Source organism: Pseudophryne corroboree, chromosome 5, assembly GCF_028390025.1.
Source record: "Pseudophryne corroboree isolate aPseCor3 chromosome 5, aPseCor3.hap2, whole genome shotgun sequence".
Lineage (NCBI taxonomy): Eukaryota > Metazoa > Chordata > Amphibia > Anura > Myobatrachidae > Pseudophryne > Pseudophryne corroboree.
In genome coordinates, this window is record NC_086448.1 from 835,528,116 (window position 1) to 835,548,625 (window position 20,510).

Sequence of the window (20,510 nt, forward strand, 5' to 3'; positions counted from 1 at the left end):
CCTCCTTTTGTGCCTCCAGTGGCACCTTGGGATCTCAATGTAGTTTTGGGGTTCCTAAAGTCACATTGGTTTGAACCACTTGAATCTGTGGAGTTAAAATATCTCACATGGAAAGTGGTCATGTTGTTGGCCCTGGCCTCGGCCAGGCGCGTGTCAGAATTGGCGGGCTTTATCCTGTAAAGGCCCCTATCTGATCTTCCATTCAGACAGGGCGGAATTGAGGACTCATCCTCAATTTCTCCCTAAGGTGGTTTCAGCGTTTCACTTGAACCAGCCTATTGTGGTACCTGCGGCTACTAGGGACTTGGAGGACTCCAAGTTGCTGGACGTAGTCAGGGCCCTGAAAATATGTTTCCAGGACGGCTGGAGTCAGAAAATCTGACTCGCTGTTTATCCTGTATGCACCCAACAAGCTGGGTGCTCCTGCTTCTAAGCAAGACTATTGCTCGTTGGATTTGTAGTACAATTCAGCTTGCACATTCTGTGGCAGGCCTGCCACAGCCAAAATCTGTAAAAGCCCATTCCACACGGAAAGTGGGCTCATCTTGGGCGGCTGCCCGAGGGGTCTCGGCTTTACAACTTTGCAGAGCAGCTACTTGGTCAGGGGCAAACACGTTTGCTAAATTCTACAAATTTGATACCCTGGCTGAGGAGGACCTTGAGTTCTCTCATTCGGTGCTGCAGAGTCATCCGCTCTCTCCCGCCCGTTTGGGAGCTTTGGTATAATCCCCATGGTCCTTACGGAGTTCCCAGCATCCACTAGGACGTCAGAGAAAATAAGAATTTACTTACCGATAATTCTATTTCTCATAGTCCGTAGTGGATGCTGGGCGCCCATCCCAAGTGCGGATTGTCTGCAATACTTGTACATAGTTATTGTTACAAAAATCGGGTTATTGTGGTTGTGAGCCATCTTTCCAGAGGCTCCTCTGTTATCATGCTGTTAACTGGGTTCAGATCACAAGTTGTACGGTGTGATTGGTGTGGCTGGTATGAGTCTTACCCGGGATTCATAAATCCTTCCTTATTGTGTACGCTCGTCCGGGCACAGTATCCTAACTGAGGCTTGGAGGGGGGTCATGGGGGGAGGAGCCAGTGCACACCAGGTAGTCCTAAAGCTTTACTTTTGTGCCCAGTCTCCTGCGGAGCCGCTATTACCCATGGTCCTTACGGAGTTCCCAGCACCCACTACGGACTATGAGAAATAGAATTATCGGTAAGTAAATTCTTATTTTTTCTTTGTGTTTTCTGCTCACTTCTGACTCTTGGCAATTGATCCCTTTATACAGTAATTCAAATAGTCTTTTTCCATGCTCCTGACAGCATATGTGTTCAGATATCAGCACTGAGAATGTAGTTTGTTTGCCCCGCCCCCTTTCTGCTGGAACGGAGTTGTTGAAGCATCTGATTCTGTTCACATGCAATCAGTTGATAGAACACAGCATGGCTCATGGATTGTGTGTGTATTACATCTGATATTGCTGCCTTCAGCCAAAGGCTGACTGTAATGGCAGCTATTCCCTCACCAGCAAGTGATGTGTGATTTCCTTACAGGGAAGTGTTGTTCTGGGAGACTCCTCACACTGTGAAGACGCAACAACGCGACCATTTCCCGGACCCTCAGCTGTGCTGAGTGCAAGAGGCAGCCGGTTGCCTTCTGCTGTAAAAGCCCCATTGGGGGACAATCTGCGTGAAGCCACGTCTAGCACTCCCACCCCTTCTCTGCAAAACTCTGACAAACAGGTGAGAACCCTTTTCTGTTATACTTCCTCCAACTGTTTTATTGATTTACTTGATTGCTGAATGGATGGAGAGTGAGTAAGTTAGGAGGCCAGGCTAGACCAATGGAATCTAGATTAGAAAGCGCCGATGAGTTGCAGGGAAGGGGTACGAAGGACAGAGTGTCAGAGTTGCTGGTTTGAACTAGGAACGAGAAGCTCTGGTGGCATGGGTAGTGTTGTGGGAGAAGGGAGGACATGTTATCGCAGCTTTTATAGTTTCCTTCGATTCATTATCTGGGTTCTTTACCTTCATTTTACTCTTAAATGAGTCTAGAGTGTTCGTATTTGTTTCTAGAGTTATATTGTGGCTGATGACTCGCTCCTCGCAGTGAAGGTAGTGGATGCAGCACAGGATGGGTTAAACCTCAGTTCTGTGGTGCTATTCTGGGTGAATATTGGGACTAGGCTCCATTTGTGTGTAAAATGTGTTCTATTTAAATGTTTTCATCTGTTTTGCTGTGCGGATTTCCTGCCTGCTGAGCGTCTTTTCCCTGGCAGCTTGTGGACAGGGGGAAGGACACATACCTGCTACTGTATACAAAATATCCAAGTAAAATCCCTCCAGGTGGATGTACATTCACTCTGTGCATGCATTCACGTGGATTGATAGAGGCTGGTTGGATTACCCTTCTCTGTATTGTGTGCCTGTAGCCATTAAAAAGGAGATTGGCAAGCCCAGAAGAGATGTATCATTATCTGCTGTGTATTCCCGATCACTCTAATTGGGAATACTGTCCTTTTCTGGACATTTGATTGGCACTATAAACAGTTACGTGATTCCAAGACAATTGCATCTGCTTGTATCACCAGATAAGTGGCAAACATGTCTCCAGCGGTCCTGAATTTAGGCCCAGGGGTTCCATTCCACTTTAACCATGTCGGCTAACCTACCATCTTCAATTTCTATGAAATATTGGACATACTGTCACAACTTCGGCACGCCGATCCTCCAGATATGCCAATCTGAGAATCGCCGCCAATGACACTTTCTCGTTTTCCTCAGCGTGTGTGGTAAATCAACACGGTCACTGCCACCAGGTGAAGGGACTTTTTTAGAGACGGCCAGGGCCAAGCTTCAGTTCTCACCTGCACACACATTTATTTATACTTAAAATAGGTAACATGGGCCGCTTGGGGTCTTGTGTCAGAAAACACAGAACCAGAACTAGAATTATTGCATTTAATTCAAGAATATCTTTAAATCTTATAGTTACAAAAAAAAGTTACAAGATTTATAATAATTTAAAGAGTCACACAAGTAATCACAATTTAAAAAAATAAAATAGAGGGCGGAAAAAACAAGTTCAGATCACCTGTAGTGTCGAACGATGGTATGGAAGTGAAGTCTCTTCCTGTGGTTTTGATTTCATCATGATCCTATGGATCCCTTCACGACAATGAACAGTATCTACGGAGTGTTTCTCGGGCAGCATGGATGGTGTAATGGTTAGCATTACTGCCTCACAGCACTGAGGTCATGTGTTTGATTCCCACCATGGCCATAACTGTGTGGAGTTTGTATTTTCTCCCTGTACTTACATGAGGTTCCCCCAGGTGCTTCAATCTCCTCCCAAAAATATACTGGTAGGTTAATTCTCTCCTGACAGAATTAACCCTAGCATGAATGTGTGCATGTACAGGTTGTAGGGAATATAGATTTTAAGCTCCACCGAGGCAGGGACTGAATTGAATGGGCAAATATTCTCTGTAAAGTGCTATGGAATGTGTGTGCGATATATAAATAACTGATAAACCCACCGCAGCTCACTCGCAGTACCCACCCCATGGGATTTCTCTTAATCCTTCCAAAAGCAGAATGGATTTATATATAAGGTTACGCTGTGGGTTCTCTGGGTCACTCGAGCAGAGGCGGATGCTCTTTGTGTTACTGTTTGGAGCCTGGAGACCAGGTCTGTGTCAACAACCTCTAAATCTGTTCTACACCAGCCCAGAAAGAAAGTTTCACACCTTGGTAGACGATGTCTTTCACACACTAGGCGTCATTACTCCTAGAGCCTGATGTGTACCTGCCTTTACATCTCCTATGACTTGTAGTAGTTTTGTCCTAAGGGTTTACAGTTATACATAGAGCTGAAAATCCTGTGTACAGCGGGGTGTAGAAAGAAAATGAATGGGTTCTTATTCCAAATTTTTTAAAAACCTGTTCTATGATTAAAAAAAATAATAATAATCCTAAAGTATGGTGCTCTGGTATGATCATTTATTTCTGCCGTCTCTATTGTCCATTCTGTGTGTTTTACCACGCAGCTTCTACTAGGGGGCGCAGAACGGAGCAATTCATTTGTTACTCTGTTTAGATGCCCGGTAGCCACGCGGATGGCATTTCTTCTCGCAGCCTCCTTTACACAGGATCTATAGGCGCCCAAAAATCATTGCAACCCCTCCCAGACCATGCGGAGACGTCTGCGGAATGCAGGACCCCGTGTCCTGGGAGCGCCCGTATCCCATTTACTTGTTGTCCCTCAGTCACCTAGGTGGCTGCTATATAGATCTATCTTTATGTTTTACGGCATGTGATTATTTTAAATCTGATAAGTTTTATAGACCTGCAAAGTAGAGGCACACCAGACATCCCAGTGTCCCCATTGCACAATATAGTTGCCTTTCTCTATCGTCCTAAGTGGATGCTGGGGTTCCTGAAAGGACCATGGGGAATAGCGGCTCCGCAGGAGACAGGGCACAAAAAAGTAAAGCTTTTACCAGATCAGGTGGTGTGCACTGGCTCCTCCCCCTATGACCCTCCTCCAGACTCCAGTTAGATTTTGTGCCCGAACGAGAAGGGTGCAATCTAGGTGGCTCTCCTAAAGAGCTGCTTAGAGAAAGTTTAGCTTAGGTTTTTTACTTTACAGTGAGTCCTGCTGGCAACAGGATCACTGCAACGAGGGACTTAGGGGAGAAGTAGTGAACTCACCTGCGTGCAGAGTGGATTTGCTGCTTGGCTACTGGACACTAGCTCCAGAGGGACGATCACAGGTACAGCCTGGATGGTCACCGGAGCCGCGCCGCCGGCCCCCTTGCAGACGCTGAAGAGAGAAGAGGTCCAAAATCGGCGGCTGAAGACTCCTGAGTCTTCATAAAGGTAGCGCACAGCACTGCAGCTGTGCGCCATTTTCCTCTCAGCACACTTCACACAACAGTCACTGAGGGTGCAGAGCGCTGGGGGGGGCGCTCTGAGAGGCAAATAAAAACCTTATTAGAGGCAAAAAATACCTCACATATAGCCCACAGAGGCTATATGGAGATATTTAACCCCTGCCTAACTTCAAAAATAGCGGGAGACGAGCCCGCCGAAAAAGGGGCGGGGCCTATCTCCTCAGCACACAGCGCCATTTTCTCTCACAGAAAAGCTGGAGAGAAGGCTCCCAGGCTCTCCCCTGCACTGCACTACAGAAACAGGGTTAAAACAGAGAGGGGGGGCACTGATTTTGGCGATATTGTATATATATAAAAGATGCTATAAGGGAGAAACACTTATATAAGGTTGTCCCTATATAATTATAGCGTTTTTGGTGTGTGCTGGCAGACTCTCCCTCTGTCTCCCCAAAGGGCTAGTGGGTCCTGTCCTCTGTCAGAGCATTCCCGGTGTGTGTGCTGTGTGTCGGTACGTGTGTGTCGACATGTATGAGGACGATGTTGGTGAGGAGGCGGAGAAATTGCCTGTAATGGTGATGTCACTCTCTAGGGAGTCGACACCGGAATGGATGGCTTATTTAGAGAATTACGTGAGAATGTCAACACGCTGCAAGGTCGGTTGACGACATGAGACGGCCGACAATCTATTAGGACCGGTCCAGGCGTCTCAGAAACACCGTCAGGGGTTTTAAAAACGCCCATTTACCTCAGTCGGTCGACACAGACACAGACACGGACACTGAATACAGTGTCGACGGTGAATAAACAAACGTATTTCTCATTAGGGCCACACGTTAAGGGCAATGAAGGAGGTGTTACGTGTTTCTGATACTACAAGTACCACAAGAAAGGGTATTATGTGGGAGTGAAAAAACTACCTGTAGTTTTTCCTGAATCAGATAAAATAAAATGAAGTGTGTGATGATGCGTAGGGTTACCCCGATAGCAAATATTGGCGTTATACCCTTTCCCGCCAGAAATTAGGGTACGTTGGGAAACACCCCTTAGGGTGATAAGGCGCTCACACGCTTATCAAGTGGCGTTACCGTCTCCAGATACGGCCGCCCTCAAGGAGCCAGCTGATAGGAAGCTGGAAAAATATCCTAAAAAGTATATACACACATACGGTGGTTATACTGCGACCAGCGATCGCCATCAGCCTGGAGATGCAGTGCTGGGTTGGCTTGGTCGGATTCCCTGACTGAAAATATTTTATTCATGTAGAGCATTTAATAGGATGCATTCTATATATATATGTATGTGAGATGCACAGAGGGATATTTGCTCTCTGGCATCAAGATAAGTGCGTTGTCCATATCTCCCAGAAGATGTCAGGGACACGACAGTGGTCAGGTGATACAGATCCCACACGGCAGATGGAAGTATTGCTGTATAAAGGGAAGGAGTTATTTGGGGGTCGGTCCATCGGACCTGGGGACCACAGCAACAGCTGGGAAATCCAACCCTTTTTTACCCCAAGTTACATCTCAGCTAAAAAAGACACCGTCTTTTCAGCCTCAATCTTTCCTTTCCCATGAGGGCATGCAGGCAAAAGGCCAGTCATATCTGCCCAGACATAGAGGTAAGGGAAGTAGACTGCAGCAGGCAGCCCTTTCCCAGGAAAAGAAGCCCTCCACCGCGTCTGCCAAGTCCTCAGCATGACGCTGGGGCCGTGCAAGCGGACTCAAGGTGGGGGGGTAGTCTCAAGAGTCTCAGGGCGCAGTGGGATCACTCGCAAGTTGACCCCTAGATCGTACGAGTATTATCCCAGGGGTAAAGATTGGAGAGTCGAGACATCTTCTCCTCGCAGGTTCCTGAAGTCTGCTTTACCAACGGCTCCCTCCGACAGGGAGGCAGCATTGGAAACAATTCACAAGCTGTATATCCAGCAGGTGATAATCAAAGTACCCCTCCTACGACAAGGAAAAGGGTATTATTTTTCCACACTATATTGTGGTACTGAAGCCAGCCGGCTTGGTGACACATAGTCTAAATCTAAAATGTTTTGAACACTTACATAAAAGGTTCAAATCGAGATAAAGTCACTCAGAGCAGTGATAGCGAACCGGAAAAAAGGGGACTATATGGTGTCCCTGGACATCAAGGATTACCTCCATGTCCAAATTTTGTCCTTCTCATCAAGGGTACCTCTGGTTCGTGGTACAGAACTGTCAATATCAGTTTCAGACGATGCCGTTTGAATTATCCACGGCACCCCGGGCCTTTTTACCAAGGTAATGGCCGAAAAGATGTTTCTTCAAAGAAAAAAGGCATCTAAATTATCCCTTACTTGCACGACCTAAAAAGGGCAAGTTCCAGAGAACAGTTGGAGGTCGGAAGAGCACTATCTAAAGTAGTTCTTCGACGGCACGACTGGATTCTAAATATTCCAAGAATCGCAGCTGTTTTCCGACGATACGTCTGCTGTTCCTAGGGATGATTCTGGACACGGTTCAGAAAAAGGTTTTTCTTCCCGAGGAAAAAGCCAAGGAGTTATCCGACCTGTCAGGAACCTCCTAAAACCAGGAAAGGTGTCTGTACATCAATGCACAAGAGTCCTGGGAAAAATGGTGGCTTTTTACGAAGCAATTCCATTCGGCAGATTCCATGCAAGAATTTTCCAAAGGGATCTGTTGGACAAATGGTCAGGGTCGCATCCTCAGATGCACCTGCGAATAACCCTGTCGCCAAGGACAAGGGTATATCTTCTGTGGTGGTTGCAAAAGGCTCATCTATTGGAGGGCCGCAGATTCGGCATACAGGATTTGATCCTGGTGACCACGGACGCCAGCCTGAGAGGTTGGGGAGCAGTCACACAAGGAAGAAACTTCCAGGGGGTATGGACGAACCTGGAAAAGTCTCTTCACATAAACATTCTGGTACTAAGAGCAATCTAAAACGCTCTAAGCCAGGCGGAACCACTCCATGCAAGGAAAACCGGTGTTGATTCAGTCGGACAACATCACGGCGGTCGTCCATGTAAACAGACAGGGCGGCACAAGAAGCAGGAGTGCAATGGCAGAAGCTGCCAACATTCTTCGCTGGGCGGAGAATCACGTAATAGCACTGTCAGCAGTGTTCTTCCCGGGCGTGGACAACTGGGAAGCAGACTTCCTCAGCAGACACGATATTCACCCGGGAGAGGGGGGTCTTCATCCAGAAGTCTTCCACATGCTAATAAACTGTTGGGAAAGACCAATGGTAGACATGATGGCGTCTCGCCTCAACAAGAAACTGGACAAGTATTGCGCCAGGTCAAGAGATCCACAGGCAATAGCTGTGGACGCACTGGTAACACCTTGGGTGTACAAATCAGTATATGTGTTTCCTCCTCTGCCTCTCATACCAAAGGTATTGAAGATTATACGGTGAGGAGGAGTAAGAACAATACTAGTGGCTCCGGATTGGCCAAGAAGGACTTGGTACCCGGAACTTCAAGAGTTGGTCACGGACGACCCGTGCCCTCTACTTCTGAGAAGGGACCTGCTATAACAGGGTCCCTGTCTCTTTCAAGACTTACCGCGGCTGCGTTTGACGGCATGGCGGTTGAACGCCAGATCCTAAAAGGGAAAGGCATTCCAGAAGAAGTCATTCCTACCTTGATTAAGGCAAGGAAGGAAGTCACCGCGAAACATTATCACCGCATTTGGCGAAAATATGTCGCGTGGTGCGAGGATCGGAGTGTTCCGACGGAGGAATTTCAACTGGGTCGTTTCCTACATTTCCTACAATCAGGATTGTCTATGGGTCTCAAATTGAGATCTATTAAGGTTCAAATTTCGGCCCTGTCAATATTCTTCCAAAAAGAATTGGCCTCAGTTCCTGAGGTACAGACTTTTGTTAAAGGAGTACTGCATATACAGCCTCCTGTGGTGCCTCCGGTGGCACCGTGGGATCTAAATGTAGTTTTAGATTTCCTCAAATCCCATTGGTTTGAACCATTGAAAAAGGTGGATTTTAAATATCTCACATGGAAAGTGACTATGTTACTGGCCCTGGCTTCCGCCAGGAGAGTATCTGAATTGGCGGCTTTATCTTATAAAAGCCCTTATCTAATCTTCCATTCGGATAGGGCAGAACTGAGGACTCGTCCGCATTTTCTCCCTAAGGTGGTATCAGCGTTTCACCTGAACCAACCTATTGTGGTGCCTGCGGCCACTGGCGACTTGGAGGACTCCAAGTTGTTGGACGTTGTCAGAGCCTTAAAAATATACATTTCAAGGACGGCTGAAGTCAGAAAATCTGACTCGCTGTTGATACTATATGCACCCAACAAGTTGGGTGCCCCTGCTTCTAAGCAGACGATTGCTCGTTGGATTTGTAACACAATTCAACTTGCTCATTCTGTGGCAGGCCTGCCACAGCCTAAATCTGTTAAGGCCCATTCCACAAGGAAGGTGGGCTCATCTTGGGCGGCTGCCCGAGGGGTCTCGGCATTACAACTCTGCCGAGCAGCTACGTGGTCGGGGGAAAACACGTTTGTAAAATTCTACAAATTTGATACCCTGGCAAAAGAGGACTTGGAATTCTCTCATTCGGTGCTGCAGAGTCATCCGCACTCTCCCGCCCGTTTGGGAGCTTTGGTATAATCCCCATGGTCCTTTCAGGAACCCCAGCATCCACTTAGGACGATAGAGAAAATAAGAATTTACTTACCGATAATTCTATTTCTCGGAGTCCGTAGTGGATGCTGGGCGCCCATCCCAAGTGCGGATTATCTGCATAAATTGTACATAGTTATTGTTAACTAATTCGGGTTATTGTTGAAGGAAGCCATCTTTCAGAGGCTCCGCTGTTGTCATACTGTTAACTGGGTTCAGATCACAGGTTGTACAGTGTGATTGGTGTGGCTGGTATGAGTCTTACCCGGGATTCAAAATTCCTCCCTTATTGTGTACGCTCGTCCGGGCACAGTACCTAACTGGAGTCTGGAGGAGGGTCATAGGGGGAGGAGCCAGTGCACACCACCTGATCTGGTAAAAGCTTTACTTTTTTGTGCCCTGTCTCCTGCGGAGCCGCTATTCCCCATGGTCCTTTCAGGAACCCCAGCATCCACTACGGACTCCGAGAAATAGAATTATCGGTAAGTAAATTCTTATTTTTTCCCCTGAATAGAACACAAAAAGAAACTGTATTGTCGGGTAAGGAAAGCAATCAAGGGCGCAAATAAAGGTTTAAAAGTAATCAAAACCAAAGGCTTTTAGTTCACACCATAAAATAATTTGTGAGCATCAAGCTGACATTAACAAATCAACATAATGAATTTGCTAATACTGATCACCCCTTTAATGCGTTTTTACAATCGCTGAGTCTCTAGCCATGAACAAGAGGTGCACGTGTCCACGTTCAGGCTCCCTGAGAGTCTGTATTTCCTTCTGACTGAAGCCACACATGTTTGCTGTAGGAATTCCCCACCCCCTCCATGCAGAATTCCTGTAGCTCAGCAATGCTAGGTCTTCCTGCCTGCGCTCCCGGCAGACTTCCAGTCACTTCCCTGATTGGGTGCAGGGAGAGCCATTGTGAAGCTTTTATCTGTCTTTCCCAGAAGGGCTTCATTGGTTTTGAGCCGTGTTTTCCATCATTGTGTTACTGATCTCTATCCTATTGCTTTGTTGCAGACAATGGCCTCTCAGATGTTCATGGGGCGTATACTTTCAGAATGGAGACAGAATATCTCTTATGATTTTAGGCTACTGTTGGAGATACTTGCCTCACCAATGCAAGTCAGAATGGTCGTCATGCCATCTGACATTTTGTACCACACCCATGTCTGTGTATGTTATACAGGCCACCACTACTTTGGTAACCTTTCTGCAGATCCTGCGCAGTGATATCTGGGTGCTGCTATACACATCCAACCTAATTAGTCATTTTATTGGACTTTCCAGGTGTTTCAGATCTTGCCTCGATTTGAAAAGTTCCCCTTGGTGGTTGTAAATAGATGTGCAGGAATATTGTTTGCACATTGCGAATACAGTATCAACACTTTCTCCATTTGGGTGACTGACACCTAGCCTGAACAGGGTTGGGATTGGAATGCTGGTGGTCAGAATACGGACTGCGGCATCCTGATGTTCAGAACACGAACAGGGGGAATGTAAGTATGGGGGTGCAAGTCAGAGAAATTCAGTTGTTTCTCCGTTGAGACGCCGGGTGGGGGTGACACTTCTCGCAGCCTGCTGAGTTGTGAGAAGAGATTTGTGCTGAGCTTAGAAAACCAAAGCAGGACTTCAGATGGGTTTAGCCATTTTATGCAGCTAAACCCTGTCTGTTTGGCCACAATGTATATTTCTCTGACGTCCTAGTGGATGCTGGGAACTCCGTAAGGACCATGGGTAATAGCGGCTCCGCAGGAGACTGGGCACAAAAGAAAAGCTTTAGGACTACCTGGTGTGCACTGGCTCCTCCCCCTATGACCCTCCTCCAAGCCTCAGTTAGATTTTTGTGCCCGACCGAGCTGGGTGCAATCTAGGAGGCTCTCCTGAGCTTCTTAGGAAAAGTTAGTTTTAGGTTTTTTATTTTCAGTGAGACCTGCTGGCAACAGGCTCACTGCATCGAGGGACTAAGGGGAGAAGAAGCGAACCTGCCTGCTTGCAGCTAGCTTGGGCTTCTTAGGCTACTGGACACCATTAGCTCCAGAGGGACCGAACACAGGCCCAGCCTCGGAGTCCGGTCCCAGAGCCGCGCCGCCGGCCCCCTTATAGAGCCAGAAGCAAGAAGAGGTCCGGAAAATCCGCGGCAGAAGACATCAGTCTTCACCAAGGTAGCGCACAGCACTGCAGCTGTGCGCCATTGCTCCTCATGCACCACACGCTCCGGTCACTGATGGGTGCAGGGCGCTGGGGGGGGGGCGCCCTGAGCAGCAATATAAACACCTTGGCTGGCTAAAATACATCACATATAACCCCCAGGGCTATATGGATGTATATTAACCCCTGCCAGATTCCTGAAAAAAGCGGGAGAAAAGTCAGCCGAGAAGGGGCGGAGCCTATCTCCTCAGCACACTGGCGCCATTTTCCCTCACAGCTCCGCTGGAAGGACGTCTCCCTGACTCTCCCCTGCAGTCCTGCACTACAGAAAAGGGTAAAACAAGAGGGGGGGGGGGGGGGCACTAATTAGGTGCAGTATAATATACACAGCAGCTATAAAGGGAAAAACACTCTGGTGTTATCCCAACATATATATATATATATATATATATATATATATATATATATATATATATATATATATATATATATATATATATATATATATATATATATATATATATATATATATATATAGCGCTCTGGTGTGTGCTGGCATACTCTCCCTCTGTCTCCCCAAAGGGATAGTGGGGTCCTGTCCTCTATCAGAGCATTCCCTGTGTGTGTGCTGTGTGTCGGTACGACTGTCGACATGTATGAAGAGGAAAATGGTGTGGAGGCGGAGCAATTGCCTGTAATGGTGATGTCACCCCCTAGGGAGTCGACACCTGAGTGGATGAGCTTATGGAAGGAATTACGTGAAAGTGTCAGCTCTTTACAAAAGACGGTTGATGACATGAGACAGCCGGCTACTCAGCTTGTGCCTGTCCAGGCGTCTCAAAGACCATCAGGGGCTCTAAAACGCCCGCTACCTCAGATGGCAGATACAGACGCCGACACGGATACTGACTCCAGTGTCGACGATGAAGAGACAAATGTGACTTCCAGTAGGGCCACACGTTACATGATTGAGGCAATGAAAAATGTTTTACACATTTCTCTATCGTCCTTGTGGATGCTGGGGTTCCTGAAAGGACCATGGGGAATAGCGGCTCCGCAGGAGACAGGGCACAAAAAGTAAAGCTTTCCGATCAGGTGGTGTGCACTGGCTCCTCCCCCCATGACCCTCCTCCAGACTCCAGTTAGATTTTTGTGCCCGGCCGAGAAGGGTGCAATCTAGGTGGCTCTCCTAAAGAGCTGCTTAGAGAAAGTTTAGCTTAGGTTTTTTATTTTACAGTGAATCCTGCTGGCAACAGGATCACTGCAACGAGGGACTTAGGGGAGAAGGAGTGAACTCACCTGCGTGCAGGATGGATTGGCTTCTTGGCTACTGGACATCAGCTCCAGAGGGACGATCACAGGTACAGCCTGGATGGTCACCGGAGCCGCGCCGCCGGCCCCCTTGCAGATGCTGAAGTAAGAAGAGGTCCAGAATCGGCGGCTGAAGACTCCTGCAGTCTTCTAAAGGTAGCGCACAGCACTGCAGCTGTGCGCCATTTTCCTCTCAGCACACTTCACACGGCAGTCACTGAGGGTGCAGGGCGCTGGGAGGGGGGCGCCCTGGGAGGCAAATGAAAACCTTTTTTGGCGAAAAATACCTCACATATAGCCCCCAGAGGCTATATGGAGATATTTAACCCCTGCCAAGATTCACTAAATAGCGGGAGACGAGCCCGCCGAAAAAGGGGCGGGGCCTATCTCCTCAGCACACAGCGCCATTTTCTCTCACAGAAAGCCTGGAGAGAAGGCTCCCAGGCTCTCCCCTGCACTGCACTACAGAAACAGGGTTAAAACAGAGAGGGGGGGCACTGATTTTGGCGATATTGAGATATATATAAAGATGCTATAAGGGAAAACACTTATATAAGGTTGTCCCTATATAATTATAGCGTTTTGGTGTGTGCTGGCAAACTCTCCCTCTGTCTCCCCAAAGGGCTAGTGTGGGTCCTGTCCTCTGTCAGAGCATTCCCGGTGTGTGTGCTGTGTGTCGGTACGTGTGTGTCGACATGTATGAGGACGATGTTGGTGAGGAGGCGGAGAAATTGCCTGTAATGGTGATGTCACTCTCTAGGGAGTCGACACCGGAATGGATGGCTTATTTAGGGAATTACGTGAGAATGTCAACACGCTGCAAGGTCGGTTGACGACGTGAGACGGCCGACAAACTATTAGTACCGGTCCAGGCGTCTCAGAAACACCGTCAGGGGCGTTAAAAACGCCCATTTACCTCAGTCGGTCGACACAGACACAGACACGGACACTGAATCCAGTGTCGACGGTGAATAAACAAACGTATTTCTCATTAGGGCCACACGTTAAGGGCAATGAAGGAGGTGTTGCATATTTCTGATACTACAAGTACCACAAAAAAGGGTATTATGTGGGAGTGAAAAAACTACCTGTAGTTTTTCCTGAATCAGATAAAATAAAATGAAGTGTGTGATGATGCGTGGGGTTACCCCGATAGCAAATATTGGCGTTATACCCTTTCCCGCCAGAAATTAGGGCGCGTTGGGAAACACCCCTTAGGGTGATAAGGCGCTCACACGCTTATCAAGTGGCGTTACCGTCTCCAGATACGGCCGCCCTCAAGGAGCCAGCTGATAGGAAGCTGGAAAGATATCCTAAAAAGTATATACACACATACGGTGGTTATACTGCGACCAGCGATCGCCATCAGCCTGGAGATGCAGTGCTGGGTTGGCTTGGTCGGATTCCCTGACTGAAAATATTTTATTCATATAGAGCATTTAATAGGATGCATTCTATATATATGTACGTGAGATGCACAGAGGGATATTTGCTCTCTGGCATCAAGATAAGTACGTTGTCCATATCACCCAGAAGATGTCATGGACACGACAGTGGTCAGGTGATACAGATCCCATACGGCACATGGAAGTATTGCCGTATAAAGGGAAGGAGTTAGTTGGGGTCGGTCCATCGGACCTGGGGACCACGGCAACAGCTGGGAAATCCAACCTTTTTACCCCAAGTTACATCTCAGCTGAAAAAGACACCGTCTTTTCAGCCTCAATCCTTCCTTTCCCATGAGGGCATGCAGGCAAAAGGCCAGTCATATCTGCCCAGACATAGAGGTAAGGGAAGTAGACTGCAGCAGGCAGCCCCTTCCCAGGAAAAGAAGCCCTCCACCGCGTCTGCCAAGTCCTCAGCATGACGCTGGGGCCATGCAAGCGGACTCAAGGTGGGGGGGTAGTCTCAAGAGTCTCAGCGCGCAGTGGGATCACTCGCAGGTTGACCCCTAGATAGTACAAGTATTATCCCAGGGGTACAGATTGGAGAGTCGAGACATCTTCTCCTCGCAGGTTTCTGAAGTCTGCTTTACCAACGGCTCCCTCCGACAGGGAGGCAGCATTGGAAACAATTCACAAGCTGTATATCCAGCAGGTGATAAATCAAAGTACCCCTCCTACAACAAGGAAAAGGGTATTATTTTTCCACACTATATTGTGGTACTGACGCCAGACGGCTTGGTGAGACATAGTCTAAACTGAAATCTTTGAACACTTACATAAAAGGTTCAAATCGAGATGGAGTCACTCAGAGCAGTGATAGCGAACCGGAAAAAAGGGGACTATATGGTGTCCCTGGACATCAAGGATTACCTCCATGTCCAAATTTGCCCTTCTCAACAAGGGTACCTCTGGTTCGTGGTACAGAACTGTCAATATCAGTTTCAGACGATGCCGTTTGAATTATCCACGGCACCCCGGGCCTTTTACCAAGGTAATGGCCGAAAAGATGTTTCTTCAAAGAAAAAAGGCATCTAAATTATCCCTTACTTGGACGATATCCTGAAAAGGGCAAGTTCCAGAGAACAGTTGGAGGTCGGAAGAGCACTATCTAAAGTAGTTCTACGACAGCACGACTGGATTCTAAATATTCCAAGAATCGCAGCTGTTTTCCGACGATACGTCTGCTGTTCCTAGGAATGATTCTGGGCATAGTCCAGAAAAAGGTGTTCCTCCGGGAGGAAAAAGCCAAGGAGTTATTCGACCTAGTCAGAAACCTCCTAAAACCAGGCCAAGTATCAGTGCATCAATGCACAGGAGTCCTGGGAAAAATGGTGGCTTCTTACGAAGCGATTCCATTCGGCAGATCTCAGGGGATTTGCTGGACGAATGGTCCGGATCGCATTTTCAGATGCATCAGCGGATAATCCTGTCTCCAAGGACAAGGGTGTCTCTTCTGTGGGGGCTGCAGAGTGCTCATCTTTTAGAGGGCAGCACACTCAGCATTCAGGACTGTGTTCTGGGGACCACGGATACCAGCCTGAGAGGCTGGGGAGTAGTCACACAGGGAAAAAATTTCCAAGGAAGTGTGGTCAAGTCTGGAGACTTCTCTCCACATGAATATACTGGAGCTAAGGGCAATTTACAATGCTCTGAGCCTAGGAAGACTCCTGCTTCAAAGTCAACCGGTGCTGATCCAGTAGGACATCATCATGGCGGTCGCCCACGTTATCAGACGGGGCGACACAAGAAGCAGGAGGGCAATGACAGCAAGGATTCTTCGCTGGGCGGAAAATCATGTGATAACACTGTCAGCAGTGTTCATTCCGGGAGTGGGCAACTGGGAAGATTTCCTCAGCATAAATGAATTCCACCCGGAAAAGTGGAAACTTAATCTGGAAGTTTCCACATGATTGTAAACCGTTGGGAAAGACCAAAGGTGGTTATGATGGCGTCCCACCTGAAGCGCCAGGTCAAGAGACACTCAGGCAATAGCTGGGACGCTCTGGTAACACCGTCGGTGTACCAGTCGGTGTATGTGTTCCATCCTCTGCTTTTCATACCCAATGTATTGAAAATGATAGGAAGGAGAGGAGTAAGAACTATACTCGTGGCTCCGGTTTGGCCAAGAAGGACTTGGTTCCCGGAACTTCAAGAGATACTAAGAAGGGTCTTGATTCAGCAAGAACCGTGTCTGTTCCGGGACTTACCGCAGCTGCGTTGACGCCAAGGCGGGTGAACGCCGGATCCTAAGGGAAAGAGGCATTCCGGAAGAGGTCATCCCTACCCTGGTCAGAGCCAGGAAGGAGGTGACCGCACAACATTATCACCACTTAGGTGAAAATATGTGCCAGGGTGTGAGTCCAGGAAGGCTCCACGGAAGAATTTCAACTAGGTTAATTTCTACATTTCCTGCAAACAGGAGTGTCTATGGGTCTCAAATTGGGTCCATTAAGGTTCAAATTTCGGCCTGTTGATTTTCTTCCAGAAAGAAATTGGCTTCAGTTCCTGAAGTCCAGAAGTTGTTAAGGGAGTACTGCATATACAGCCCCTTTGATGTCTCCAGTGGCACTGGGCGATCTCAACGTAGTTTTGGGATTCCTAAAAAATCACATTGGTTTAAACAACTCAAATCTGTGGATTTGATATATCTCACATGGAAAATGACCATGCTGTTGGTCCTGGCCTCGGCCAGGCGAGTGTCAGAATTGGCGGCTTTATCTCACAAAGCCATATCTGATTGTCCATTCGGACAGAGCAAAGCTGCGGACTCGTCCCCAGTTTCTCCTTAAGGTGGTGTCAGCGTTTCACCTGAACCAGCTTATTGTGGTACCTGCGGCTACTAGGGACTTGGAGGACTCCAAGTTGCTGGATGTTATCAGGGCCCTGAAAATATAGTTTCCAGGTTGGCTGGAGTCAGGAAATCTGACTTGCTGTTTATCCTGTATGCACCCAACAATGCTGGGTGCTTCTGCTTCTAAGCAGTCGATTGCTCGTGGGATTGGTAGCACAATTCAACTTGCACATTCTGTGGCAGGCCTGCCACAGTCTAAATCTGTTAAGGCCCATTCCACAAGGAAGGTGGGCTCATCTTGGGCGGCTGCCCGAGGGGTCTCGGCATTACAACTTTGCCGAGCAGCTACGTGGTCGGGGGAGAACACGTTTGTAAAATTCTACAAATTTGATACCCTGGCAAAAGAGGACCTGGAGTTCTCTCATTCGGTGCTGCAGAGTCATCCGCACTCTCCCGCCCGTTTGGGAGCTTTGGTATAATCCCCATGGTCCTTTCAGGAACCCCAGCATCCACAAGGACGATAGAGAAAATAAGAATTTACTTACCGATAATTCTATTTCTCGGAGTCCGTAGTGGATGCTGGGCGCCCATCCCAAGTGCGGATTATCTGCAATACTTGTACATAGTTATTGCTAACTAAATCGGGTTATTGTTGTTGTGAGCCATCTTTTCAGAGGCTCCGCTGTTATCATACTGTTAACTGGGTTCAGATCACAGGTTGTACAGTGTGATTGGTGTGGCTGGTATGAGTCTTACCCGGGATTCAAAATTCCTCCCTTATTGTGTACGCTCGTCCGGGCACAGTACCTAACTGGAGTCTGGAGGAGGGTCATGGGGGGAGGAGCCAGTGCACACCACCTGATCGGAAAGCTTTACTTTTTGTGCCCTGTCTCCTGCGGAGCCGCTATTCCCCATGGTCCTTTCAGGAACCCCAGCATCCACTACGGACTCCGAGAAATAGAATTATCGGTAAGTAAATTCTTATTTTCTGATGGTACAAGTACCACTAAAAAGGGTATTATGTTTGGTGAGAAAAAACTACCTGTAGTTTTTCCTGCATCTGAGGAATTAAATGAAGTGTGTGATGAAGCGTGGGTTTCTCCCGATTAAAAAACTGATAATTCCTAAAAAGTTATTGGCATCATACCCCTTCCCGCCAGGGTGGATAAAGCGCTCACACGCTTGTCAAAACAGGTGGCACTACCGTCTCCTGATACGGCCGCCCTTAAGGAACCTGCTGACAGAAAGCAGGAGAATATCCTAAAATGTATATACACTCACACGGGTGTTATACTGCGACCAGCAATCGCCTCAGCCTGGATGTGCAGTGCTGGGGTGGCTTGGTCGGATTCCCTGACTGAAAATATTGATACCCTGGATAGGGACAGTATATTACTGACTATAGAGCATTTAAAAGATGCATTTTTATATATGCGTGATGCACAGAGGGATATTTGCCGACTGGCATCAAGAGTAAGTGCGCTGTCCATATCTGCCAGAAGAGGGTTATGGATGCGGCAGTGGTCAGGTGATGCTAATTCCAAAAGGCATATGGAAGTATTGCCTTATAAAGGGGAGGAGTTATTTGGGGTAGGTCTATCGGACCTGGTATCCACGGCAACTGCTGGGAAATCCACATTTTTACCCCAGGTAGCCTCTCAACATAAAAAGACGCCGTATTATCAGGCGCAGTCCTTTCGGCCCCATAAGGGCAAGCGGGCGAAAGGCTCCTCATTTCTGCCCCGTGGCAGAGGGAGAGGAAAAAGGCTGCAGCAAACAGCCAGTTCCCAGGAACAGAAGCCCTCTCCCGCTTCTGCCAAGTCCTCAGCATGACGCTGGGGCTCTACAAGCGGACTCGGGCACGGTGGGGGCCCGTCTCAAGAATTTCAGCGCACAGTGGGGTCACTCACAAGTGGACCCCTGGATCCTTCAGGTGGTATCTCAGGGGTACAAATTGGAATTCGAGACGTCTCCCCCTTGCCGTTTCCTAAAGTCTGCCTTACCGACGTCTCCCTCCGACAGGGAGGCGGTATTGGAAGCCATTCACAAGCTGTATTCACAGCAGGTGATAATCAAGGTACCCCTCTTGCAACAGGGAAAGGGGTATTCCACGCTGTTTGTGGTACCGAAGCCGGATGGCTCGGTGAGACCTATTTTAAATCTAAAATCTTTGAACACTTACATACAGAGGTTCAAATTCAAGATGGAGTCACTCAGAGCGGTGATCGCGAACCTGGAAGAAGGGGATTATATGGTGTCTCTGGACATCAAGGATGCTTGCCTCCATGTCCCAATTTACCCTTCTCACCAAGGGTACCTCAGGTTTGTGGTACAGAACTGCCACTATCAGTTTCAGATGCTGCCGTTTGGATTGTCCACGGCACCCTGGGTCTTTACCAAAGTAATGGCCGAAATGACGATACTCCTTCGAAGGAAGGGAGTTTTAATTATCCCTTACTTGGACGATCTCCTGATAAGGGCAAGATCCAAGGAACAGTTGGTAGTCGGAGTAGCACTATCTCAAGTAGTGCTGCGGCAGCACGGTTGGATTCTCAATATCCCAAAATCGCAGCTGATCCCGACGACACGTCTTCTATTCCTAGGGATGATCCTGGACACAGTCCAGAAAAAGGTGTTTCTCCCGGAAGAGAAAGCCAGAGAGTTATCCGAGCTAGTCAGAAACCTCCTAAAACCCAGGCCAAGTATCAGTGCACCAATGCACAAGGGTCCTGGGAAAAATGGTAGCTTCCTACGAAGCAATCCCATTCGGCAGATTCCACGCAAGAACATTCCAGTGGGACCTGCTGGACAAATGGTCCGGATCGCATCTTCAGATGCATCAGCGGATAACCCTGTCCCCAAGGACAAGGGTGTCTCTCCTGTGGTGGTTGCAGAGTGCTCATCTTCTAGAGGGCCGCAGATTCGGCATTCAGGACTGGGTCCTGGTGACCACGGATGCCAGCCTGCGAGGCTGGGGAGCAGTCACACAGGGAAGAAACTTCCAGGGCTTGTGGTCAAGCCTGGAGACATCACTTCACATAAATATCCTGGAGTTAAGAGCCATTTACAATGCTCTAAGCCAAGCAAGACCTCTGCTTCAAGGTCAGCCGGTGCTGATCCAGTCGGACAACATCACGGCAGTCGCCCACGTAAACAGACAGGGCGGCACAAGAAGCAGGAGGGCAATGGCAGAAGCTGCAAGGATTCTTTGCTGGGCGGAAAATCATGTGATAGCACTGTCGGCAGTGTTCATTCCGGGAGTGGACAACTGGGAAGCAGA

The 20,510-nt window shown here is 48.1% G+C and overlaps 1 protein-coding gene across 2 annotated transcripts in view; it reads left to right on the plus strand.

The window, feature by feature from the left end:
- The window catches only part of LOC134928637 (KAT8 regulatory NSL complex subunit 1-like), a 135,048-nt gene that overhangs the window by 46,926 nt on the left and 67,612 nt on the right, over nt 1-20,510 (plus strand). For both annotated transcript variants that reach the window (XM_063924578.1, XM_063924577.1), the window contains exon 3: nt 1,555-1,743. In XM_063924578.1, coding sequence (XP_063780648.1) covers nt 1,555-1,743 — 189 coding nt within the window. The remainder of the gene's footprint in view (nt 1-1,554; nt 1,744-20,510) is intronic.